Source organism: Pollicipes pollicipes, unplaced genomic scaffold (assembly GCF_011947565.3).
Source record: "Pollicipes pollicipes isolate AB1234 unplaced genomic scaffold, Ppol_2.1 Scaffold_3087;HRSCAF=3621_pilon_pilon_pilon, whole genome shotgun sequence".
Lineage (NCBI taxonomy): Eukaryota > Metazoa > Arthropoda > Thecostraca > Pollicipedomorpha > Pollicipedidae > Pollicipes > Pollicipes pollicipes.
Window position 1 is genome coordinate 15,930,816 of NW_023596225.1, and position 24,929 is coordinate 15,955,744.

Genomic DNA, 24,929 nt, shown 5'->3' on the forward strand with positions numbered 1-24,929 from the left:
CCGCCGGCTCCTCGCTCGGACAAGGGGTCGCCGACCGCGCCAGGTCACCACGCTCGGTACCGGGCGCGGGCCGGCCCTGCCCCCTGCAGAAGGGCGCACGTGACCGGCTCTGCCCCTACCTGCAGCGGGGAGTGTGCAGCGGCGGCGACGGCGGCATCCGCTGATGACGGCCTGCGGAGGGCTGCGTGTACGGCCACCCCCATAATTAGGCTCTGGCGCGCCGGCGGCCGCCGGTTCTCGGGGAATGCTGCTGGCCGGTGCAACTGTATCACGCTCAGCAATTACCTGGTCAGGCCAGCGCTTGCAGACGACTACCCACGCATAGCAGCTGCTCTAAAACCAACGCATGTTCAGCGAAGGCTTTCGGTGTCTGTCTGCACAGCTCCGGGTATGCAGAGGAGTTGTGACCTTTCCAAGTTCCGTCCACTGGGTGTTAGGAACAATTCAGCGAAAGTTTTGGCCATGCAAGAGATCGCGTGGTCGCTGCTGTATATAAGAATGGATTTGGGATATACTGAATGGGTGTCACTGACCGTTTTTCTTTCTGAACTGATCTCAAGTGGAACGGAGAAAAATCCCTTTCTGCCGCCCCATTGCATGCACTCACCATAGTCAACAGCTATCATTGCTTACACAAATGCAGGTCACATTTCGAGTCGACTAACTAAAACCTTGGCGAAATGACAGCCGTAATTGCAGTTCTTTGCAAGTGACTGCATCATGTTTCGACTTTGGAGTGCTGGAAGTGCGTTGATAAAACTGCACGTTTCGGAAGCAAGAGGTATGGAGTTCGATTTATGGCGGTGTCCGCCCCGCCTGCGAGGATGAGACTCAGCTGATGAAACATTACTTAAGCAGCTGAGAGCACCCAAAGCCCTAATGACGTCAATGTTTCCTACGGTAAGTGGTAAATTCCTGAAAGAAAACTAGTGACGAAACTTTCCACCAGATGATGAAATAGCCCGCCGATTGTAAACTTTTTCTTCTCGTTCCTTCAATGTACGCGTCAGGGGGCACCCGGCCTCCTTGCAGCAACGTCCGCTTTGACAAGACGAGCGACCGGAATCCCTACGGGTCGTACCCCACAGGGACAGCCCACCGCGTGCGTTAATCCTCATCAGCGAACTCCCCACCTAATAAAAGTTTATCTTACAGCGAACCCCGTCGCCCGCTCCCAGCTCCCATCCCCGGCTCGCTCGGAGAGCCCCCGTCCGCCCCCGCCCACCGCACCCCTTCTAGCCTTCCGGTCATAAAACACCGGCTGGCCGCTGCCTGGCACCACGCGCCCAGTGCGTCGCCCTCCCATCGGAGTCGGCTATCGCCCCGGGCATCCGCGGGCCAGCCTACCCGACCGGCGGCAGCCGCGCCGCCGCGTCCCCGTCGCGTGCTCTTCAGTCGCCGCTCGGCCGACGTACAGAGCGCGCGCGCCCGACATGAAAGTGCCAACCAAGCGGAGAGTGTTCTGTCGCGCGCCGGACAGCGGCGGGCCCGGCTACCTCGACAGGTGAGTCGCCGGCGCGGAGGCGGCAAGAGTGGCGCGGCTGGACACGTGCCGCGGACCTCCGACGTTCCGCTGTCCGTGGCGCCTGCGTTCAGGGACGGGGTCGTCTGGTTATGTATGTAGTCCCAACCATACACAGAACGTTATGATGCAACAGGATATTGTGGTCCGTTCTGACGTGCAGATTCACTAGTAACCGTGCACAGCGAGCTTTGGCGAAAAGTGTTGAAGCGTTAGGAGCGGCGGCGACGTGAAAAGGACGTGACGCGGGCGCTTTTCCCTGCCCAGGACATACCTGCGGCTCAGAATGGGCAATATGACTTGACTGGGTCTTTTCCGCAGAGCGCAAGGTGATATTGATCAAAGGTATGAGCTTACCAAAAAGTTTCCCGCATATTTTTCTAGGGCGGACAGAAAATTGTAAAACTAAAACAAGCTTTTAACCTGCAACGAATAACAAACCACGATAGTATTGCCGCTTTTGTGCGTGTCGTCGACACTGATGGTTTCGGTTAAAACATGATCACGGTTGCCAGTATCACTACCGGGTTCCCCATATCACGACGCCCATGTCGAAGCCAATATCTAGCTCCCAGGGCACAAGCTGTAAGTCACTCAGTTGTCGCGCTTATGTATTGCGTGACAATTTAGTGACTTAATAGCGTGACAATTTGGTGACTTGAGTAGAAGGTGGCCAAGTTCCCGAGAGGAGTTTTATTCACTTTGGAAAGATGTCGCGACTTTAACGCATTTCATCACTTTTTTTCGGCTGTCACACTCCCCATTTGCAGAGAACCTACAGTTCTGTTGCTGGCCCGTATGTACCTAAGTTACCACAGAGAGCCGACAATGCTGCAGACCGGGCGGCGTTCCCAGTAACGCATAAGATGCCCGGCTGCACTAGGATGCGTGTTCGTGAAGCTGTTCGTAAGTCTACACGGGATCAGCCGACGGCGGTCGTCGGCTTCCGCGGCAGTTTCTGGAAGGCCTCGGGCCACGCCGCGGCCATGGAAACACTCAGCGATGTGCCGTTGTAATTCGCTTGGACTGCCTGCTTAAATGGAAGCGCCTGTTAATTGCGGCCGGTCTCCTAACATTTCCCAATGTTACACATTTACACTTTCTCGCGTATATATTTCTCGCGTACATAGATATATAAATATTATGCATATATATATATATATATATATATATATATATATATATATATATATATATGCCGGAGCCGTTCGATTGCATCGTTGACATGAGACTCGTTGAAACTGGTGGGTTGTTCTAATGATCAGCGCCGTCACGCCGGTGTACACGCGCTTTCCGCGCGCTCGCATAACGGGCGCGTTTCCCAGCTCACGCTGACGGGCTGGTTTTTTCAATTGGCACTAGGTTGACGACCCGGCGCTCACGCGGCGTGCTGGTACAGTCGCCCAGCGTCCACGTGTAGCCGCGCCGCGCCTCCGTCGTGCGCTGGTTCAGTCGTCCAGGGTTCACGTGAAGCCGCGTCCCAACTCCGTCGCGCGCTGGTTCAGTCGCCCAGCGTCTATGTGAAGCAGGCGTCGCGCCTCCGTCGCGCCGTCCTTATTGTTTGACGTCACTTACTCATCGTCGCCACTACGGCTCATCACCGCCGCTGCAGTTATCTAATTAGGCCGTGTGTTGTGAGACAGTGACCCCTCAGCGGGTCGCTGCAGTCGGCGACACCGCGGCCCCGCCCCCAGAGGCCCCGATTGCGGGCGGCGGGGTGGTGTGACGGCGGGCTGGCGACTCCATGGCGTACATGCCTCGCGCGAGGCCCGGGGCGGAGCTTCGCCGCATTGTTCGCTGTGTCGGCAACGGCTGCACGGCTGCAGGCCGCCTGCACACGCCGGTATTGAAATGTCAGTGGGTGATATTGGGCTGTCAGGTCAGCCGCCTCCGGACTGTGTCCGCGCCCTCACCCCTCCCTCCCTTCCTCCCCCGGCGATACACCCAAGGCCATCTGGCCGGGAGCGCGCGAGCTCGGGGCTCCGGTGTATAGAGCTCACTGCCCGGAGCTGTGTAAACATTCCACCCCGTGATCTGTGAGGTGGATGATGCCATGACTCACGGGTGGCGTGAATCATGACGCGAGGGAAGTGGCCACACTCTCGCTGCGTGCATGCGAACTTCCATGGTCGTCGCTTAAGCCCCTGAAATTGCTTTGTTCACTCTCGGCTAATCTGTCTGAGGGCCCACCGTTCTGAGATCCCTTGTTACCAGGATGGCTCACAAAGGCGATTCGTGTAAGCACCTTCCAGCCATAATCCGCTCCTGCTCACCTGCCGAGTTTGGTCAGTGGCACCTTTGTCTAGGGAACAACCTCATCGCGGCCAGCGCATCGTCCGCGACCTGACCTAGTCAGTCAGGTGGTGAACTGTCGCATTAAGCTCACCTCGCTGACCCGTTTGTCCGGCGACCCGCTCGATGCGGTGTTCCCCCCCCCCCCCCTTCCCACCCAGACACGGTCAGTTGCCGCGCGCGGCTGCTACAAACAGCAGTCCCCTGGCCGCTGTCGTTATGAGGCGCACGCTGATCTGACGGGCACAAACTGCACCTGCCTGCCACTCACAGCGGTCCCGGGACGGCACACGGCGGCGGCGGGCTGTCCGTCGACAAGACGTCGACATCCGGTGAAAATTGGGGAAAGCAGCGCGAAAATCTGGTCTTCCCGCGACCCGAGCGCGGCGGCCGGGCAGCAGGGCATTCCCCGTCCTCCCGCCCGCAGGAGCTACATTGTCGAGGTCGCCGACTCGGCGTCTGTTGCTGCGCGATTTCTTCCCGCTCCCGCCCCCCGAATCCCGGCGTGTACCGCTCGTCCGTGCGCGTCCCCGTCCCGCCAGAACCCGGCTGACGTTCCCGGCGTGACGACCAGGAAGTTGGCGCGAAAACTGTGTCAAATAGCGCGCGCCGTGCCGGTCAGCTGGGCGGCGGAGCGGAAACGCGCGCGCGCAGAGCGCTCGTTGGTGCCACCTCCTGGACGCCGCTGGCGCACCAAGCTGGCAGGACGTGGAAGTTGGACGGCAAAGTGGACCCTAGTAGCGCTGCCAACGGCTGCCGAGTCTCGCCGGAAGTCCGGGGCCGGGATGCAAACGACGCCTCCGGGCAAGGCTGCGAACTTAGCCAGCTGCTGGAGTTGCCGCCTGAAAGCGGCGGACAGAGCGCTGCGAGCCAGACCAGCGACTTAAGTCGGAGCTGAAGTTTGCAGCCAGAGCCGGCCGCGTGCCTAGTCCCGAGACAGCTGGAGGCCGCGGCGTGGGCCGCGTGACGCCGTTACACGGCATGACGGCGTCACGCGGCGGCCGGTGACGGCGCCGACGGCACGGCGCCGGCGGCGGCGGCCGCGTCGGGTGGCGTTGAACCCGCCGCGGCGCGGGTCAGCCGGCCAGCCTGGTGTACAGTTAGCCAGCGAACGCACCGCGCCGCCGCCGCCGCCGCCCGGTCGGCCGACCGGCCGGGCGGCGAACCCGACAGGCGGGCGGGCGTTGAAGCCAACGCACCGATGGTGGATCCGTCACACAGCCGTTGGACCTCACGTACGGATGGCGGATCCTTCGCACGGACGGCGAACCCGACAATGCACGAAAACCAATCAAACGGACAACGGACCCAAAATTGGACGCCGCACGGGCGACACGCTGGGATAGGGCGCACCGCCGGTGTCGACACGGAGGAGACCACTGGGGCGGCGCCTACCCCTTTCCTGAAGCACGTCAAGCGCACCTGCAGTAGCCGCCGTGCGATCGCGGCGCCGCCGTGCAGGGTCGCGTGCGCGAGGTCGGCCGGCCTCGCGTGGCGCCGCCGCGTGCGCACGGCCGAGTCAACGCCCGGCGCCGCGATGCGCTCTGGGGCGACGAGGAAATGTGGCAAATCTCACCCGGAGTCGATGAACCGGGCGGCTCGCACCGGCGGGCTCTGCTGCCCGATGGCGGGCGGCGCCGGGCCGCCACGGTCAGCGTGCTGGACGTGCGCGGGTGCTGGCGCGGTCGGAGCCGGGGCTGCGCCTCTGAGCGCGGCGGGCTGCACGCTGGCGCAGCCAGCCGGCACCTACGCGGTCTGTAGCGAGCCAGCGCCCGCTGCAGCGCCGCTTCCGAGGCCGAACGTGGCAGCGGCAGCTTCCGGTGGCTCGCTCCGCGCGGACCGACACAGGCGAGGAAACATCTGCAGTCGTGCCAGCTGGAGCTGATGCGACAGCGATGCTGCGGAAGTCGAAATCGTTGGGCTCTTGTTTGAGCCCTTCCTTGCATGACTGCGACATCGTGCAGCGGCTCTCGAACTGCTGCGGGACCCGGAAGGTATTATGCGGTAAAAACGGCCTTTCCGGCTTTTTACGTTTGCGTTGTGTCATTGGTCGCATAAGCCGAACGCCCTCCTCGCGTGCGTCGCAGCCGTATTAGCGTGAGGAACTTCGTTGGCACCTGAGCGCAGACTAAATCCTCTCATTCTTCCAAGCTCGGTCCACGGCCATACCGACTAGGAAGCACTGACTGACGCCCGACCGTGATGGTGGCACACTGCAGCAGAGCCGGCCAGGTGCTGAGTCCGTGCACAGCCACGGCAGGCTCTCATACGCCAGGACGTTAAGCAGGCCGTGTTACATGGACTACGTGCCTAATATCCCTGCCGGCGACCAAATTCTGGCGCGCCTATGCCATACAAACAGCATCAATGCCGCAGTCGATACAGCGCGGCCTGGTCACGATCAGTGAACGCTGGCGGTGCGACTCGGACCGCGTTGGAGCAGCGTTGACCGGAGCGGACTGGCGACCGAACTCTGCCCGCTGAGAACGTCGCGCGCTGAGAACATCGGTTGGCACGGCGAGCAGCCTCCTGAGATCCCTCGGCGGCCTCCTGAGATCCTTGACGGCCTCCTGAGATCCCTCGGCGGCATCCTGAGACTCCACAGCGGCCCCCTGAGATCCCTCGGACCGTGTCCGGGAGCGAGCGTGGCGTGCGAGGTCAGCGCGCGGTCTGGGGCCTCGGCTCACCGGGGCACGGCGTCGGCGGGGACTGGCCGCCGCCTCCCCTTGATGAGTCACTCCGTTTGTCAGAGTTGAGAGTTAGCCGGCCTGTCCGTGGGAAACTCCTCGGCCGGTGGAGCACTGAGCCTCTGCAGCTTCTCATCGACCGGGCGTATTCAGTTCGTGTAGCGGACGTCACCTCGGCTGTGAGTGTTTTCCCCGTGCACGTTTCCGCCTCTCTCAGCGTCTCTCCTGGGACTGTGGAGTTCACTTCGTGGAGCGCCCGACTTCTGACTAATCTGTAATGCGCAGGTTGGCGTCATCGAAACCGCGCCTACATCACTCGCCAGTCGTGGTCTGTTGGCAACTGACCAGCAGGGTCAGGCTACAGCGCGGCCGTGTGACGCTGCACCGTACGCTCAAATTATCCCGTAAACTAAAATATCTCTACGGCATGGTGGCGTCTGAGTCTTTGCAACAAGCCTGGTTGGAAAAGAATGATCTCAATGCTATTCTTAGAAAGCATTATAGGTCGGTTTTTGGCAAGGGTCTTGCACGATACTCACACACACACCTACCGGCCTCTAATTGTGGCAAGGGTGAGGTTACAACGTGTGACAGTATCCGGCTTGTTCCACCCCGCCGGGAAGCAGTCCTGCAGCTCTCTTTTGCAGGCGGACATTCGGCGTTCTGCAAGGTTCACCAATTTCAGACTTTCTCCAGTTAATGACCGATAGCATCTGCGCCGTGCGCGAGCCGATCCTTTATCCTCTGTGCGATTGTTCTTTTGGCCGTTGTTTCTGTTCAGCTGGCGTGCTTGCCGGAATGAGCAAGGTCGAGGTTTCGTCGCGTACCTACCGCGAAAGGCTCCGTAATTCCATGAACACCCACTCGTCAGCGGAATGTCCACTTGCCTGCGGTTTGTCTTGCAGTCGCTAAGCCATTCCACGCGACGGGCAGGGCCCAATGTTTCTGCGCTCCGCAAATGTCCTCAAACGTATATGTCGCTCCCGGCCGTTTTCCTCACCACGAGGCGGCGTGATGCCAGTGCAGTGCCAACTTTCGCCGGGGGACGGTGAAAGGTTCCGTCAACGCCTGTCGAAGAGCAGGGGCTGCGATGTTGGTCGGGTGTCTCTCGTGACGTCCCAGCGCAAGGCAAGGCACGGAGCAATCACGGTCGAGTCCAGCATTATCATCTCAGCTGACTTAAGCTTGATGCATTGGCTTGCGATTCAGAATGCGCATTTTTTAGCATAGCTTTTCGTTCGCCCGTGGCTTCATCAAACACAGTCCAACAATCTTTCGTCATAATCACGCAGCGTGCAAGATCTGCTTTCACTAAGTCACGTTCAAGGAAAAACTGACAAGGGACGCCGGGGTGCACCATGGAGGACGTCATTTATAATGCGGCTTTCGAGCCAAAGTAGCGTGACCCGGCTTCTGTAATACGTCGACCGTCGAGACGATACGATCAGGCTCGGCGGGGCGCAGCTGTCGGCCGTGGGCGAGCCGCCCTGCCGGATGCGTCTTCGCGCCCCTCCAAGGTCTCCCTCTTAAGCCGTCTGCGGGTTCGCTGTGCCGCCGAGACCAGTGCAGATTGTTTCCAGCAGAACGGCTTTCGGTAAGATCGGCGGGAGGCCAGATCGGCACGCTATCGTGGTTGGCCCGGCTGGCCTTCAACTGCGCTCTCTAGGTTACTGGGAAAGCGGCCTCGTCAAGGTCAGTCTGCACCGCAGGAACAACACCCCCCCCCCCCCCTCCCGGTCGGTCGTTGACCCGCGTGCTCGCAAGGGAAAGCGCCCGGTTCGTGGAACAACTTGGCACTGATAGCATTGTGGTCGTTTTTTGCGCGGAAAACGGGGGATCCGCGAATGAGGCCCCTTCGTTGCTCAGATTGGAGAAAGTTGGTGTCCTGTCGGCCGTCAACGCCCTCCTCAAAGTCATTCCCATGCTGCATGACTTTGTTGAAGGACAGCTACGCGGTGAGGCAAACGGACGGTTCACCGAAATCTCGAAATAGCATCTAGGACTGTGATGTCTGCTCAGTTGGCACCGATACCAGCGGAGCGCGCTGGTCCGAGGTGGCCGGTGAGCGCGTTGTGAACTGCACGTTTCATCTCTGCGGGGCAGAGGTGGCGTGGCAAGACATGGCCACGTGCGACGCGAGCCATGTGACTCGTTGAGGGCAATGACCGATTGTAATGTCAGGCCGCCAACGGCTGATGTGGAGCGCGGGTGGACGCCCAGGCATGCTGGGCCGGTGCCCGACCGCTGGCTCAATATCGAGTAAAATGTTGCTGGTTCCAGGTGTGGTTCTGAGTGATGTGCTGGCAACGTGACCTTGCATGACCTTCGGGTGTTTGCGCGATAGCGTAACAAAACCATCTGGAAGGCTATCGCGGATTACCAGTAGTATTGGGCAATATATGTATACATATATATATATATATATATATATATATATATATATATATATATATATATATATATATATATACATCTCCCTCTCTCTCTCTCTCTCTCTCTCTCTCTCTCTCTCTCTCTCGGTCGGACTGGTATCGGTCTATATATATATATATATATATATCGGCCTATCGATCTTGACGATACATATATCATGAGATCCTGAAAACGTCATAAGACACATGATATCGAATACCGATGCGTCTGATATCAGTCAGTAAGCCGTTTACATCCCACTCAGAGCTCAGCTGGCACTGGTGGCGATTCGCGCACCAGCTACGACGTGGTATTTGCAGCCTGGCTGTTGCTGACGCCGGCGTCATTCACTCCACCCTCCACTGATTCTCTTTGTTGTGGCGTAAGCTTTCAGGCGGCGCATCATACATGACGCTACACATCCCGTGCCATTCATTCCCGTATGACGCGACAGTTAACCCGGCTTCGGGTCAACGGGGTACACCAGCGATCTCTGGAGGCAGCGGTCGTCGCGTACGCTTCCAGAGCGCCGCGCCCACGACTCCGTTTCGCTCCCCGCGTTTCGATCCGTGCGCTGCGTCGAGAAGAGCCGCGCACTTCGCCTCGCCCTCGACTCGGCCGCGTCGCCCCTTCCTCGGGGGCTGGCGGCGGCCTGCGGATGCAGCAGCAGGGTGCGCTGCGGCTGGACGCTCGGCCGTCACCGGTACCGGGCGCGCCGCGTGGCGCACGCAGCCGCCGTTGTTTACGGGCCGACTCGGCGCTCGGTAACGGTGCGCCTCCCGTTACCGCCGAGCCAACGACCGTCAGCTGTTACCGCCGCGCGCGCGCGCGCGCGCCTCGGAAACGGCGCGAAACCGGGCCGCCGCGCCGGCCGGGTCGCCGGGTCAGCTAGGGTCGAGCCGCGCGGTCGCGCCGCTGACCGGCGGGGCGGGCGGCGGCCGCGGACGGGGTGGGGCGGCGGACAACCGGTGACGGCACGGACTCCGCGTGTTGGAGATCAGGCCTTGACAACGTGCGTAGCGGAGCGTAGTCGGATGGGACGCCGCACGTCGACACCGCGTGTGCCGCATGGGAACGAGACGCGTGCTACTGCAGCGCACGGCAAGCGAGGCCCGTTACGACCCGCACGTCGCCTGCTTGGGCCGGGCGGACAGGGTTTGTGACCTGGCGTGTCACTCCCTGGCTGGTTTTACGGAACTCCTAACGGGTCATCGGCCCGGGTCATTGGCGTGGCGCCGACTCTCTCGCCGTTGCCGCCGGGTCACTGACATCTGACGCCCGCCAGCTCGACACGTTTGTATATACGCCGGCCCGGAATGCCCATATGCTCAGCAATGAAGTGTGATGGAGCCGGAGCGGTTAACGCCAAACTCGCCAAGCATTGCAGGTCGTCGTGGTGCATGAGCGTATGGAAATGACTGGCGCAGTCTGATGCGACTTGCATGAGATTTGAGACCGGACGCTGGTTACAGCGATCAGCATATGGAGCATGTTAACGATCGATAGTGCCCAGCGTGACCGATGCGTTCAGTCACGTTCAGCAGCCTCGAACGCGGGACTCTCGGGCGGCAGATGGGTGACCAGCGATCGTATGACGGTGAACGCCGGCTGGCCACCAGAGCTGGGAACAGGGCATTGACAGGCATGCATTATTATGTATGTGATTCCCAGGTGCATGGACTATTATTTCTGTCATTCTCTGTATTGCAGCATGACTACCGGAAGAGGTGGCCGCCGCGTGTTGACGTGTGAATCTTATGATTGATTCAATAATCCATGCATAGTTGACTTATTCATGCATCTGATTTGTCCAGATACGCCTAGTAATTATGCCTGCAGACTGATTTCAATCACATTTTGCGCGAATCAATTTTGCAACATTTGCAGATAACGGGGAATGCCGTCCTTCCTGCCTCGTCCGTTCCTGTTCGCTCAGTTCCGATTCGCGGCGCCGTCGCCCGGCTCTGGCTCTGTCACGCGTGGCGGGCGCTCTCGCGGCGGCGCGGCTCGGGGCGCGGCGGAGCGGGCCGTCCGCTAGCTCGCAGGCGTGACCCCGTGACCCGGGGGTCAGCGGAGGACAGCGGCCGCCCGGCGGGACCGCTGAGATGGCGTCATCACCCCGTGACCCCGGGTTTCTGTAGGACGATGGCTGATTAGAAGTGACGGGGTCTGCTGGGAGAACGTCCCTCAGTCCCTGGCACAGGGTGGGCTGGATAGACGACGCGCAAACTCGATGGCATGTTAAGCCTCGGCTGGGCTTCTTGAGCCAATGACTAACGGCGGAACCTCTGTGGAGATGGGGCGGGGGACGAAGTCAAGTGCTGCCGCGTTTCTTTCCCTGCACATAGTCAATGTCGAATTTTCCCTCGAGCTAAGGAGGGGGTAGCTGCCCCCCGCCCCCCCCCCTTCCATGTAAGTTCTCTTTGACGGCAGCTATCCTGCACTGCCGCGCTGTAGTCTGTAGTAAGTAGTTGGACCGGTGGCTGGAGCCAGTCCATAAAATTTAGGACGTGAGAAATACGTGAAGCAGGCAGCAGTGTGGGAGGCCATCGATTTGATCCTCTGCTTATCGAGCATCGGTGAATGCCAGCCGCCGCGCACCTCGTTCAGCGGCCCACTAGGCCGCTGTTACCGTCTTCTAGATTTAGTTTCTTCCCGGAAACCGTTGCAACTGACCCAATTACGGCAGATTCTGCCAGCTTTCTTCTGGTATCCACCACGAATGTCGCTCACCCGTCAGCTTACGCGGGTGCAATCGCTGCCGATGTGCATCTGTCGTTGCGTGACGTTATCGCGATCGCCTCGTCCAGGGCCGCAGTCGTTCTTAGGTCAACGCCCTCCGTACGCCACTGACGAAACGCTGCTGCAACGTTCCTGTTCACCTCATAGCAGACTCGCATCGGTGCTCGAACACCACCGCTGTGACTCGTGCGGCCCAGAGCACTGGTCAGTGGTCACCGCACGAAACAGCAGCGGCGGCCGGCATCTGCGCGAGGCTCCCGTTGCCCGTGCGCGAAGCGGCCCGGCGACGCGCGGAGCAACGACACGGCCCGGTTTTGGCGCGTGGGACCGGCGCGCCACCGTCCCGCGTTTGACCCAGTTCGGCTCCCATGAGGCGCATGCGTGGCGTCGCGGCGGCGGCAGCTGTCGCAGCCGCGTCCTGTCGGGGCGGGGGCGGCCCGGCCCGCTCCAGCCCAGGGTCATCCACCGGGCGACGGCGAGCGAACGGCCGCGAGGCAACCCTACCGCGCGCGGCCGCGGCGCGGCGCGCAGCCGGCGGCGGCGCGCCGCTCTTCGTCGCGGCGCTAACGGTGCGGCAGGTCGGTGATCGCGCGGGCGGGCGTCAACAGATCCCGTCCATCCGGTCCGCCGCGCCGCCTCCGCCGCCGCGGTTCCGGCGCAGACGGCGCAGTTCGGGCGTCGGCCGCGGGCGGCGCTGGCGTCGCGCGCGGCCGTCGGCGGCAGGTGGCTGCCGGCCCGGCCGGGCAGTGACGGCTCGTCGGCCTCGTCGCGGGGAGCACTGACCGGTCGACGACCCCGCCGACTCGGTTACTGGGTCAGCGCGCGCGGCGTCGCGCTCCGTCACGCCTGGCGGCCGGACGACGAACGCCGCTCAAGTGAGTGCGTGCGAGGCGCGGGACGACGGTGCGGCCACCCGTGTTTTGGCCCGGGGGGTGAATGTTGGCAATGTTGCCCCACGTTTGCGTTGATTGATAGATTGGGGGAGTGGGACGGTCGATCCTTGCTGCAGGTCAGATGCGCTGCAATATTATCGAATTAGTTTTTGCCGAAGCAAACCTAGATACCATAGTATTTAATTGAGATACTTTTGCAGAATGAGGCCCATTTTCAATTAGTCCGTCTCCCAGCAAAGTCTCTAATTTTCATAGATAACATCAGGCCGGACATGGCGCCTTAAAAACTTGGTCTCTTACTTCATGACAAGCGTGTTGTGTTTCGGTTCTCACCCGCCTCGATTGATGCACGTATCTTTGTCAGCATGTAGTTATTTATCGCCGTCATTTACTCTCGGGTGCTTTATCTCCCAGCAATATTACTTTCATCCGGATCAAATTTGCATGTGAATCTGACATTCCTTGGAGCGTGGTTTCGCTGTTTCCGAGAACAATCCACCGAGGGGAATGTCGCATGGAGCCCATTGCAGGGAGTGTGTCGCATGGGCGGGCGTGCAGTAGTGGACAAAACCTGACCAGGAGACAAGACTATCTGGCCGAGAAGGACCAACCTAATTATGCCGGCTGGCTCGTCCTCTGACGTGTCAGTTTGTCTGATAAATCGAGGGGCCAATCCTGATCGTCCGATCCAAATGCGTTTGTTAATAAATGTTTCGTGCATCTCAAGTTTTTCTGTTGCCAGGGCACATGCTACTCAGACTGGTCGGAGCCGATCTGTTGCGTTGCAAAAGAATGTGGATCATTTGGCCCGCAGAGATGAATCTTTGTCCTTGTGGACGTTTTTGGCGTTCTGTTTGCTCATACTATGTTATCCCGGGCCAAAAGTTGCTCACTGTGACCTCAATGACGGTCTTATGGATGACCGTACAATGACAATAGACAAAAAAAACTGATTACTGATTTGGATTAACTGGAGCGACGGGAATTGACTCTAGGCACCTCAGAGGCATCAAGGACTGTCTGCCTAGGCACCTGAGTCTGTGTGCTAAATATATCCTATCAGTAGAATTCGGCCCGTACATAATTAACCTCCAACCACGTAAATATTTGACTGGGTCATTGACCATCTGTGCAGTTTAGTGTTGATGCCGCTTTTGCTCAGACAGCCGGCTTCCCAACGTCTGGCGTGCATGCAGGCCCAGGCGCAGCGTCGTTGTGATTCGTTTCTGACGGTTAGGGAACGACATCGAGCGAGCTAGACGAACGGTTGGGCGACCTTGTCATGACACTGCGTCGCAGGTTACAAATCTTCCCGCCAGAATGGTCCGTTGAGTTGTGATTTACGAGGTTAGTGAGGTCGGTCTTTGTAGCGAACTATATTATGCCTAGCGATAGTTGTGTTCTCATTGTGCTGTCATTCCTGCGAAACGTCAGCCCAATGAAACTAAGCGCATGAAGCACACGAAACACCGATGTGTGCAAGTACAGCTTTATCCAAGACTGTTCGCAAACACCACAGGATAAGCTGCCAGCCCATGCTGAAGCCATCGATCTATCCATGACGCCCGCACCCTTGACTCAGGCTGCCATGAGCCTAGTGACCCCCTCTTCCTCCACCTCTCGAGGTCTCAGGGTCACAGGCCGACGTCGCCATGTGACACTCTGGCGACGCCGGGGGTGGTGCCGAGCGCGCGGGGGCTGTGCTGCCGTTATTGCCCGCCCCGCCCCTCCCCGCCCCTCCTCGCCCGGCCCGCGCCCGGCCCGCGCCCCGCTGTCATGACCGCGCGCGCGAGCTCAGTTGACAAGTGCGCCTCCAATCGGAGTCAATGGCCCCGTCGGTGTTGCAATGCGCGCCAGGCGGCGCCCGCCGGTCCGACCGGCGGCTGGCGCCATTTTTTGCCGCCGGGATGTGCAAGTGTGCACGCCAGGAGCCGGGGGGGGGGGGGGGCAGGGGGGCGAGGTGCATGAACTCGATATGGGCCAAGGCCGGCGACAGCCGAAAGTCGGCCGAGCGCGGCGCGTTGCCACCTCGCGAGAAAGCCTCGGCTGGTTCGGCGGGTTCGACGCGACGGGTCGTTGAACCTTTGCCATGGGCAGCGGCGCCGCCTCTCCCGAGACCGCGCCGTGCGGGCCGGTAGCGCCTGCACCGGCCAGTGGCTGCTGCCGCGTGACGGGCGAGCTCCAGAGCCGCCCGGAAGTGGCGCACTGGGCACCGGAGCTGCGCACGACGGTGCGCAACCCACCATGCGCTCTGCAGGTTCCGCATGCGCTCGGTTAGTGTCGTCGTTGGGGCATGGTGCTGGGGCGAGGATGGGTGTGACAAGCACAGCTTAGCCAGGAATTGATGGCAAGCACGTTTGCCTCGTCACAAGAGGTAATTGTCGCACGTTAATTCGTAGTTTCACGGTAGTTAGGTAATAACCCTTCACTGGCGCGTGGGCTCGCACAGCTCTGTTCCGTTCTTTGAATATATATTTCCGAACTGTTAAGCACATCATGATTAATTTTGGATTAGCGTAAGTTTCAAACGTTCTTAGCACCAGTTTGGCAAGTTTCAGCCTCCTACCATGCCAGATCACCGACTTATAACATTATTCTCAAAGTTTTGCGCTGCGAAAACGTGGAAAACTGTCGTTCTGTGACGTTTTCTGAGCTCTGCGTGCACGATGTATTCTCGTCCGATGATTCTGAAGGTGTTCTGTGGATGATCGTGCGTGTGGCCAGTGCCTGTGGCGTCGTTCATTGTGAAGGTCGCGCCGGGTCGGATATTAAAAATGGTGTCAACTCAACTTTAGCGTCCGCTCGATCATGAATCAGAGTGTCTGGGATCTGTCCGATTTGATGTGAATGTCATCCAACTTCAGGGTCACGTCAAGACCAATGCTTCAAAAGCGTTCAAAGTATTGCAAAGTAACCGTTCACAATATATCAACGTCATTGTCACACAGAAAGATCTTGAGTCCAATATCATTGGGGGACATTTTGTTCGGATGGACGCTCAATCCTCTTGGGACGCGAATGGTGCCACGCTGTTTTTTAGCTTTATTTCTAGTACATCGGTGAAGCCATCTTGGTAACGCGGGGACGAAGTCTGATCTCTTGTGACCCGATCCTACATGGAAAATAATATGTTAAGGAGCGGTGGGATTCTACGTGGAAAATAACATATAAAGGAGCGATGGGATCCTACGTGGAAAATAACATGTACGGGAGCGGTGGGATCCTACGTGGAAGATAACATCCTAAAGGCATCTGGGTCGTTAAAACTTCGCTGTTGGACGTCTCCTCCAAACTGTGCCGGATCGTGTGCGCGAATGGTTTAAATTTATTCACATTTTATCTTTGTCGCGCTGTTTTGCTGGTTTGTTGCTGCTGGGTGCTGGTTTGCCGGTCGGATCGCGCTGGGCTTGGGGTTGGCGGGTGGTTGTACCAACCCCCATCTACCGTCGCGGCTCGCGGGAGTGCCGGCGTCGTAGCTCGCGGGAGACTGAGTGCCGGGGGGTTAAGTTACATGTCACATTCATGTAACATGTAACATGTAACACATAGCGTAGTTGCCTCTCCATGGTGGGCTAAAGATAAACATTAGACGTTGGGGCGTGCCGGGATGAATCCGAAACGTCACGCGTTTGAGCGTGGCAACAAAGCTCCGTGCATCTGTACAACGGCGGGACTGGGGTTGTTGTTTGATGATCCTGTTATCGCGTACAATCGACGTGCCGCCGTGAATGAATCAATCGGGCGGCGCGTCACGGGCCGCGCCCTCGTCCCTCTCGGCACGCGCCGAGACGGCGGAGCCTGCAGGAGGCGACCTCGGGGCTGGCCAGATACGTAGTGCATGACGTACACTCCGTAGTTTGGTTGGCGGTCAGTCTTCGCATTACTCCGCTCCCGCCGTCGGCCTGACCAACTTAGGAATGTGTCAAGCGCTACGCGCTTCGAACGGTCCGTGATTGTTGTTCGGTTCGATATTGCGAAAGGCATCCTGTCCACCGCTCTGCAGATTAGTCGACGGGTCGACGGTTCATGTATTGTTCTATTGCAGATATCGCATACAGGATGGCTGGGGTACTAGTCTGAGCTCAGAAGGGCAATTGGTATTCAGTGCGGTTGGTGTTTGTTTGAACGCTTGCTCAGCGTATTGGACATGAGTGACTGGACGGAATAACCAGGTTGCGATGATACGTGCACGTGCCAAAGTGTCCGAAGCACGTGTGGTCTGCACATCCCGGGAAGTATGAGGGGATTTGCACGCTCATAGGTTCTCGGGCAGCATGAGTTGACACCTTTTCACAACACAGTCATCCAGATTATGTGGAGGTATACGCAGCCTCGCTTAAAGCCGCATGACCGCATGTGGCCTTGGAGTGCTCTGCATTGTCTCCACGCTGGCACCGCCAAAAAATATTCAGAGCTTAGCTCGGTTCAATGCATGAAACCACTTCGCACATCGTGTCAACACAGCTTGTTGCCAAGACCTTACCGTGTCCGATTTTTAGCGGAGAGGTTTGGCATTGTAAGACGCTGTCCTGTAATTCCACTTAACCTGTTCGCAAAAAAAGAAATCCACGATACTAACCAAATACCAGGACCCTGTCATTGTTTTAGCAGCATACCTGAAGGTGTTGCGGCGAAACGTGAATATACAGTGAAATCATGTTTGCACCCTGCACTCACCTTGATTGACTTTTTATATGTAATGACCATTATTATCTAGAACTGAATTCGGCACTTCTCGTGAAGCGCCCTCTGGTGTCCCGACCAAAGTTAATGGCGTGTGCGCCCTGTCTGTGGTCTATCCATATGCGACCACACGGAGTGGCGTGTGCGCCCCGCCTGTCCACATGCGACCACACGGAGTGGCGTGTGCGCCCCGTCTGTCCGCCTGCAACCACACGGAGCGGCGTGTGCGCCCCGTCTGTCCACCTGCGACCACACGGAGCGGCGTGTGCGGCCCGTCTGCCCGCTTGCGACCACACGGAGTGACGTGTGCGTCCCCGTCTGTCCATCTGCGACCACACGGAGTGGCGTGTGCGCCCCGTCCGTCCACCTGCGACCATACGGAGTGGCGTTTGCGCCCCGTCTGCCGTCGGACGCGGTGCCCGGCGATCCGTTTCAGCCGACGGGCGCCATTACAGAGGGTCTGGTGCCCAGGCCGCGACCTCGTGGTAACGTGAGATCAGTGCGCATACGGCATGCCCGAGCCGGATCCAAGGCGACGGCAGCGCGTGCGTCTGCCGTGCGGCAGCGGCAGTATAGGGGCGAAATCAGGTCCGGTTCACCGAACTGGATGAGGTGGGCCTAGACAAGACTTCACAGGATATTGCTTTGAGTGTTCGAGGAAGGCAATGTTTTGGTGACGGGTTCCCGAGATACAATTCATACACCGGCAGGCACCTTCGCTGCGCAGATGTGCCGCGTAAGCATGGTCCTGAGTCATGAGCGCTATTTGCACTTCCCCAGCATACAGCTGACCCTGACTGACGTTGTTTGCAATTGGAAAAGCGGTCTGCATTGTCGGAGAGGGTTCAGGAGTTCTCTGGCCATTAATCGCGGCCCGTGCCACAACTAATTAGATGGGTCGATTCCTTGGTCTTTCATTTTTAAAAGAATGCTGCGACGTTGCCCCGACCTGAAGGTCACCGCACAGTTTCCAGCTAACAGCTTAGCCAATTCGACACGAAATGCTGCATTTTCCATGCGTGCATACCTCTGTGCCAGCAGACCTCGCCGCCGGCGCCGCGACATCGAGTCCTGCTTGGTCCACCCCACCGCCAGCGAGCAAAAAAAACACGCGCCCGGGCTCGCCGCGAATTCTGCCCGACCTTCCGCGCCCTCCCCAGCTCTCTTCCGTATTGACTTAACAAAAAAAATCCCCCACCCCAGGGCCGGGTTCAACGACCGGCCCAGTTTAAAGCCCCCACCCCTTCGTCCTCCCCTGCGCGCTGCTGCGGCTCCCCGTGCAATTTGGCGCGCGACCGGGCCCGACCCAGGCGCTGCCTTTGTTCGCGCCGGCGCGTGGAAGTCACGTGCTCGGCGCCCCCGGCCGGCGCGGCGGCAGGGGCGGCCGGCTAACCTTGACGCGCGCTCCCCATCCCATTATGAGAAAGCCGCACCCGTCTCCGCCAATCAATAGCGGACCAGGAAGCGGCTGCAAATATAGGGAACCGGACAGTCGGCGGTCTGGGGACGTTCCCCTCTTCCGAGTGTGCGCCGCAGGCCGAATGGCCCTGATTTCGTCATTTGTCCAGGCGTCACAAACGAGCTTTAATGCGGGCTTGCGGGCGTTGTTCCGAGCGTTTTTTGCTCGTCAAGCCACCAGCTACCGCGTGCATCTCCATTTAAATGTCTTCAAGGTCGTGTTTACTATGCGAGTGAGCAAAAAGCTGAGTTATGCATGCCTTTCGCGTGTAATGACTTCCTGTGCCACTTGCGGCCGGTCATGGGCGATGAGCCGGTTTTAATTGGCCAGGTGGCCGCCATTATCGCCCGCCGACGGGGCCGTGAGCGTGGCGGCTCGCTCCCACCACTCGGGTGGGTGGACGGGGGAGAGGTGATGGGGGGGGGGGGGGGCAGACGGTTCGTCCCGGGTGGCGGCCCTCCGGGCGACGCTAACGGTGCCCGACGGGCGGATTAGGGTCCGGGCATCCGGCCTGCTCCCCGGCTGACGTCTGTCAGCCGCGGACGCACGTGCCGCCCGCCGCCGTCACGCCCCCCCCCCCCCCCCCGCCCGTTCCCACGCCGCGTCGACGGCGGAGCGGCGGCCGGGGGCGGAGCAGGCTCGCTGCGGGCGCGACCGACGCTAAGTCTCTAGGGCTGCGGGAAAGTGCCCCGCTCTGCCCGAGCGACGTACGGCGGGGAGGTGGTGCGCTTCGACGCGTCCCTGTGCCTCAGCGTGCTGCTGTGCCTAGCGTGTGAGACGCCTGCGTGCTGACCTTTCTCAGGGAGGAACGTCCTCTCCATGCTCACGTTCTCACGTCCTCACGTCTCTCCGCAGGGAGGAGCTGCTCTGCTCGATGCTGGAGCGGCCGGAGCCGGAGGGCGGCGGCGGTGACGGTGGCGGCGGTGGCGATGCCGCGCTGCTGCCGGCCGCCTGCTTCCTCGGCGAGTGTCGGCACCGGAAGAGCTCGCTCCAGCGCCAGCTGGAGGCGCCGCCGCTCAACAGGAAAGGTGAGCTACCCCGCCCGCACCGAGGCCGGCACACGCTAGGCTTGCGAGCACTCCTCGCCGCTTGAAGGCGGCACAGCGCGGCTCAAAGAGGCACCGGCGCCTTTAAATCAGCCCGCTAAGCTGACGTGTTCTGGCGTTGGCTCCGGATTGTTGATCATGTAAACCCAGCGGACTCGGACCTTCTCTTCCCGGCGTTTTAGAGGCCGCCAGGACGGAGAGATGCCGAATCCGTCTTCGGAGAGCTCAGCCCGCGGTGTCTTAGTTCCAGGAGCTGGGACGACGGCCATGTGCCCAGAGCCTTTATCTTCCGGTGTGTAACCGTGGGCGTGGTCGGTGGGCTGCTCAGCTCAAAGGTCATTCGTGCTGCGTGGGTTTGCGGGCATTCAGGCCGGCCGGCCTGGGTTCGGCGAATCTGGACGTGGGACATGGATACTAGGATTTCCTCGCAAAAAGTTGCACTTGGCAGTTCACCCCCGTAAACCGCACAATTCGCACGGGGCTTTTCCAGTCATTGCCTCGCAATATTTACTGCTGTGCGAAAACACAATTCATGACAGGTGTTAACGCTTAACGTCCATCGCGAAACGAAACTACTAGACATCGACGGCTGCAAATGAGTCGCGTGTGACCCAGCTCCCCGTCGACCCGAGCCCCAGCCGGGGTTGCTCGTTCCCGGGCCGATCGTTTGACATGCACCCGAGAATAGCCGTCGCTCTTCTGGCACGCCATCATGCCGTGCAAAATGTCACATTGGGCCCGGGCGAGCGGCGTGCGGCGCCCCCCGCGGCAGGGCGGTCCTCGGCGCGGTCCTCGGCACGGTCCTCGGCGGTCCCCGCGAATCCGGCGGCCTTATGTGGGAGCCGCGCCGGCCCCGCTCCTCTTGGAAGAGGATTTCTCATGGTGGAGCTCAGCCGGGAGCCGCTTCAATATCGACTAATTGAAAGACGGCGCCCGCCTCGGCGTTTCTCGGAACGGTCCGTGCTGCTGAACTCTTGAGTTGAAGACGAGACACGTGAGGTGGCGGCCCTGGCGTCCGCGGCGGCCGCGGTGTCTGACCGGTGATGTCTGGCGGAACCCGTGACGTCGGACCTGGGATGTCTGGCGGAAACTGTGACGTCGTATCTAAGGTGTCTGGCGGAACCTATGCCGTCGGACCTGGGATGTCTGGTGGAACCTGCGACGGCGGACCTGAGATCTCTGCGGAAACTGCTGCCTGCGCGATGTTGGTGTCTGTGGTGCGCGTGGGTCTGACCCGCCAGGGAGACAATATCTGCCATACATGGTGCTGTCAGTAGTGGCAGGACGGTGTGCAGCTGAAACTGCGCGCCTTTCCCTCGATCGTGCATGGTTGTCACTCGCGGCCATGTCTGTTAATGACGACTGTCCATCTTGACCCGCACTGGCCGGGCACAAAAGGATGCCTGACGTCAGCGCTCCTATAATTTGAATCACCAGTGACGGCTATCGGCTGTCACGCACGCTGCAGTCACTACACCTTCGCCGCTGTCCTGCGATAACTCGCCGTCGCGTCACGATCAGTGGCCGCCGCTGCTCCAGACATGCAGGCTTTGTGACATGGCCCGCCAGCCGCGGCCTTTGGCGGCCGTCTGGGCGGCCGTGGCTGACGTCCGCGCCATTGCAGGCCCTGAGGCGTCGCTGGAGCCGCCGCTGGCGCTCTTCCTCGGCTACAGTACTGTGCTGCACAAGCCCACCACCTGCGTGTACATTGAGGTGAGGCTCTGACCGGGACTGGCACGGTCGCGTGACGGGGTCGGTGGACACGTCATGCCCGCCGGGCGGACCGAGTCGGGAGCCACGGCCGAGCCGGGCTTTAGCAGGATCCGGCCGGAGCCCGGGGTCGTGACCTTAGCAGGGATCCGCAGCCGGAGCCCGGGCTGTGACCTTAGCAGGGATCCGCAGCCGGAGCCCGGGCTGTGACCTTAGCGGGGAGCCGCTCCGGGCTGTGACCTTAGTAGGGATCCGCGGCCGGAGCCCGGGCCGTGGCCTTAGCAGGGATCCGCAGCCGGAGCCCGCGCTGTGACCTTAGCGGAGAGCCGCTCCGGGCTGTGACCCTAGCAGGGATCCGCTGCCGGAGCCCGGGCTGTGACCTTAGCAGAGATCCGCGGCCGGAGCTCCTGCCCGGGCCGTGACTTTAGCGGGGAGCCGCATCCGGAGCCCGGGCTGTGACCTTACCGGGGAGCCGCTCCGGGCTATGACCTAAGCGGGGAGCCGCGGCCGGAGCTCCACCCAGGTCTAACCGTAGCGATGAGCCACGGCGGCGTTCCTGCTCGAGGGCCTCGTCGTCAGGGTTATACTGAGCCATCTAGCGCAATTCGCCGGGCATTAGACCCCTGGGTGATGTTGGTTGGGGTCGCTGGCATAACTGTGGACGCAATAGGGCACTGAAATGGAGGCATGACGTCATCAACACTATCACACATTTGATGGTGGCAGTACGATATCTCAGCAGTTCTCATCACAAGTCTGTGATAACTTCGATCAGGGACCGGAAATCTGTGGGAGGGAGTAGACACTGTGACGCGAACGCCTTTGATTCTGAAAAGAGCGTTCGCGTTATGACGCACGCCGCATATCTGTGCACGAGAAATGACCCGCGTATTGCCGCGGAAAGGCACCTCTGACGATGTGACCGCCGTTTTGACGCGAGGGACATGTTTGCACAACGTAGCCGATCGATTGTCTTCAGTGAAATGCATTTTCAATCGAAAACCTATGAATGTTGCTAAATTCCCATAATTCATTTGTATTTCTTGATGCGTAGTGAAGGCTCATGCGCCGTACATCCGGGTGTTCCTATACTAAACTAGTTTGCCCGGAGCAGACTGAGCAGACCGCGCGCAGAGCTGGACTGGCAATGGCCCGCTTCGCATTACATAAATCCGTGTATTCCTGTACTAACTTTCGAAAACTTGAACATGTGCCACGGAACAGCCCTCAAAGTTTGCAAACTTGGTTATGGTTGGGCCCATTTAGCTGGAATGCCTGGAGGGCACTTTTCAGTCGTTACTTTTTGTTACAAGGCGGTTGCCGCAGGACTTGAACAGTCCAAGCATCTCGGATGTATGATAATCTAAATCGTGTTTTGTTTCCGATGTTCCCGAGCGCTTTATTTAAATGAGGAATAAATTCGAAAGGCACGTCACGCATTTTGTTGAGCTGTCACTGGTCATAGGCGTAGGTGTCCGGCTCGTTGGGATAGCAAACGGCTCAGCGTATTGACGTGGCAGTCTTGCTTCCAGGACTCTGTGACGTCATTGCACCGCGCTTGTGCCACGGTCGACCCGCGACAGGCCATCAGAGACATCTGTCGGAGACATCCGCAACTTGTCAACGTCCAGAATGGCTCGGGACAAACTCCGCTGCATGTTCTCCTCCTCTGTAAGTGGTGCCTACTCTGTGGACCGCGGGCGCCTTTATGTGTCTGGGAATGCATTAGCCGATGTTGCAAAGCACGGTCGTTCATGGCGTTGAAATGAAGTCTTCAAAACTTGGCCGAGTTGTGCAGAAAAGCTCTTGCGAACCGAGAGTCATCGGCCTTAAGCTGTCTTCACTGGGAAGGGGTAGGAAGAACATCCTTTACTATGCTCTTCCAAGGATCATTCTAAGAAGCTTTGAGCACAACGTTCTTTAAACAAAGATCTCGCCCATATAAGTCTCTATAGAAGAAGAAGCTTCTGACACGCGATGGTGTAAGCTGCTATGCTGTAATAGTCTTCTTGCGCGGTTGCCTTCCCGTATCAAATAAGATCCTACGAACTCGCACAACCCGGTCAGCGTTTTAATCTTGCAGTTAATCGCTGTCAGCGTTTGAACCCCGTACTGTCCTGTTTTTCAGCCTCTTTTGGACAGGCATGCAACTCGTGAAGGGGGCGCATTAAATCGTAATTCGGGCTGTACTATTCACAACAACTCCGACTGTCCGGTGTGTACGCCTGCGTCGGTGTGCGGACGCCACCGGCCCGCCGTTATCGCCAACCGTTGCTCGCGGGACCTCGTCACCAGCCTCCCCCCGTCCCGCAGACCAGAGCCGCTGCCCGAGCCGACCGGTGCTGGAGGAGGCCTGCTCCACGCTGCTGGCGGCCGGCAGCCGGCTGGACGTCGCTGACCAGGATGGCGACACGCCGCTGCTCTACCTGCGCTCGTTCGTCGCCAACGGGCACGCGGCGCTGGCGGCGCGCCTGGCTGCCCGGCTCGTGCGCGCCGGTGCCGACGTCAACGCCGTCAACCAGCGCGACAGCACGCTGCTGATGTACAGCGCGCAGCGGCTGGACGCGGCCGCGCCGCTCACGCGTCTCCTGCTGAACGAGGGCGCGCAGGTGCGCGTGCGGCGCGCGTCGGCCTTCTGCGCGCTGCTGCGCGGCGTCGTCCAGCGGCGCCGCCTCGAGGACTGTGACGTCACGCTGGCGCTGCTCTGCCGCCAGATGGCGCGCCGGCCGGCCGAGATGCAGGCGCACGTGCTGGGCGCCATGGTGAGCCAGGGCCAGCACTTCCGGCTGTTGGGACCCGTGTTCCTGGAGCTCAAGTCGCGTATGCGCCGCTTTTGGAGCCAGCCGGCAGAGCTGCGCCACTTGAGCTGCGAGGCGGTGCGTCGGAGCCTGCAGGCGGGCGGCGGCATCGGCGAGGGCGTGGGTCGGCTCGGCGTGCCGCCGGCCGTGCAGAAGTTCATCACCATGGAGGACACCATGTGATGCGCGCGAGGCAGCTTGGTGCGCGCGGATCGTGGCGCTCAAGGACGGGCTGGCGCAGCGGCGCGAGCGAGCCGCTTGGGCGTCGGCCCCGCTCGCCGCGTATTTTTCTATGCTTTGTGGTCGGTTTCTGTGCGGTGGCGACGGCGCTGGAGTTCACGCTAAGGCTAGTCACTTTACGAGGTAACTCCCACGTTGCGCGCACGCTGGCTTCGGAGGCCAGGGCATTGCGGCCGGTCCGCGCCGGCTGTTCACCACTTACCTTCTCCAGGGGCTTCCGAGGGCTTCCGAGGCGCCGTGAGCCCGGCGGGTCTGCAGTGCCCACCGGCAGCCGGGGCTGATGCCCCAAACGTGAGAGTTACCAGAGTGGCGGCCGGGTGCCGCGTGTCGCGGCCACCTGGCGGGCAGCAATGATAACTACCAAAGTACAATGGCGCGTCCGGGGCCGCGTCGGGGTCCGCAGGGTCGCGGTCCATGCAATGACCACGGCGTGATGTACGCCTGC

The 24,929-nt window shown here is 59.9% G+C and overlaps 1 protein-coding gene across 1 annotated transcript; it reads left to right on the forward strand.

Moving 5' to 3' along the window:
• The first annotated feature begins 1,412 nt into the window (after positions 1-1,412).
• On the forward strand, positions 1,413-24,427 carry LOC119089791 (uncharacterized). The gene is made up of 7 exons (XM_037212607.1): positions 1,413-1,504; positions 19,546-19,718; positions 21,361-21,449; positions 22,979-23,117; positions 23,760-23,911; positions 24,161-24,322; positions 24,398-24,427. The coding sequence occupies exons 1-7, from the start codon at positions 1,434-1,436 to the stop codon at positions 24,425-24,427; spliced, it is 816 nt and encodes a 271-aa protein (XP_037068502.1). The 5' UTR covers positions 1,413-1,433.
• The last annotated feature ends 502 nt before the right edge of the window (positions 24,428-24,929 follow it).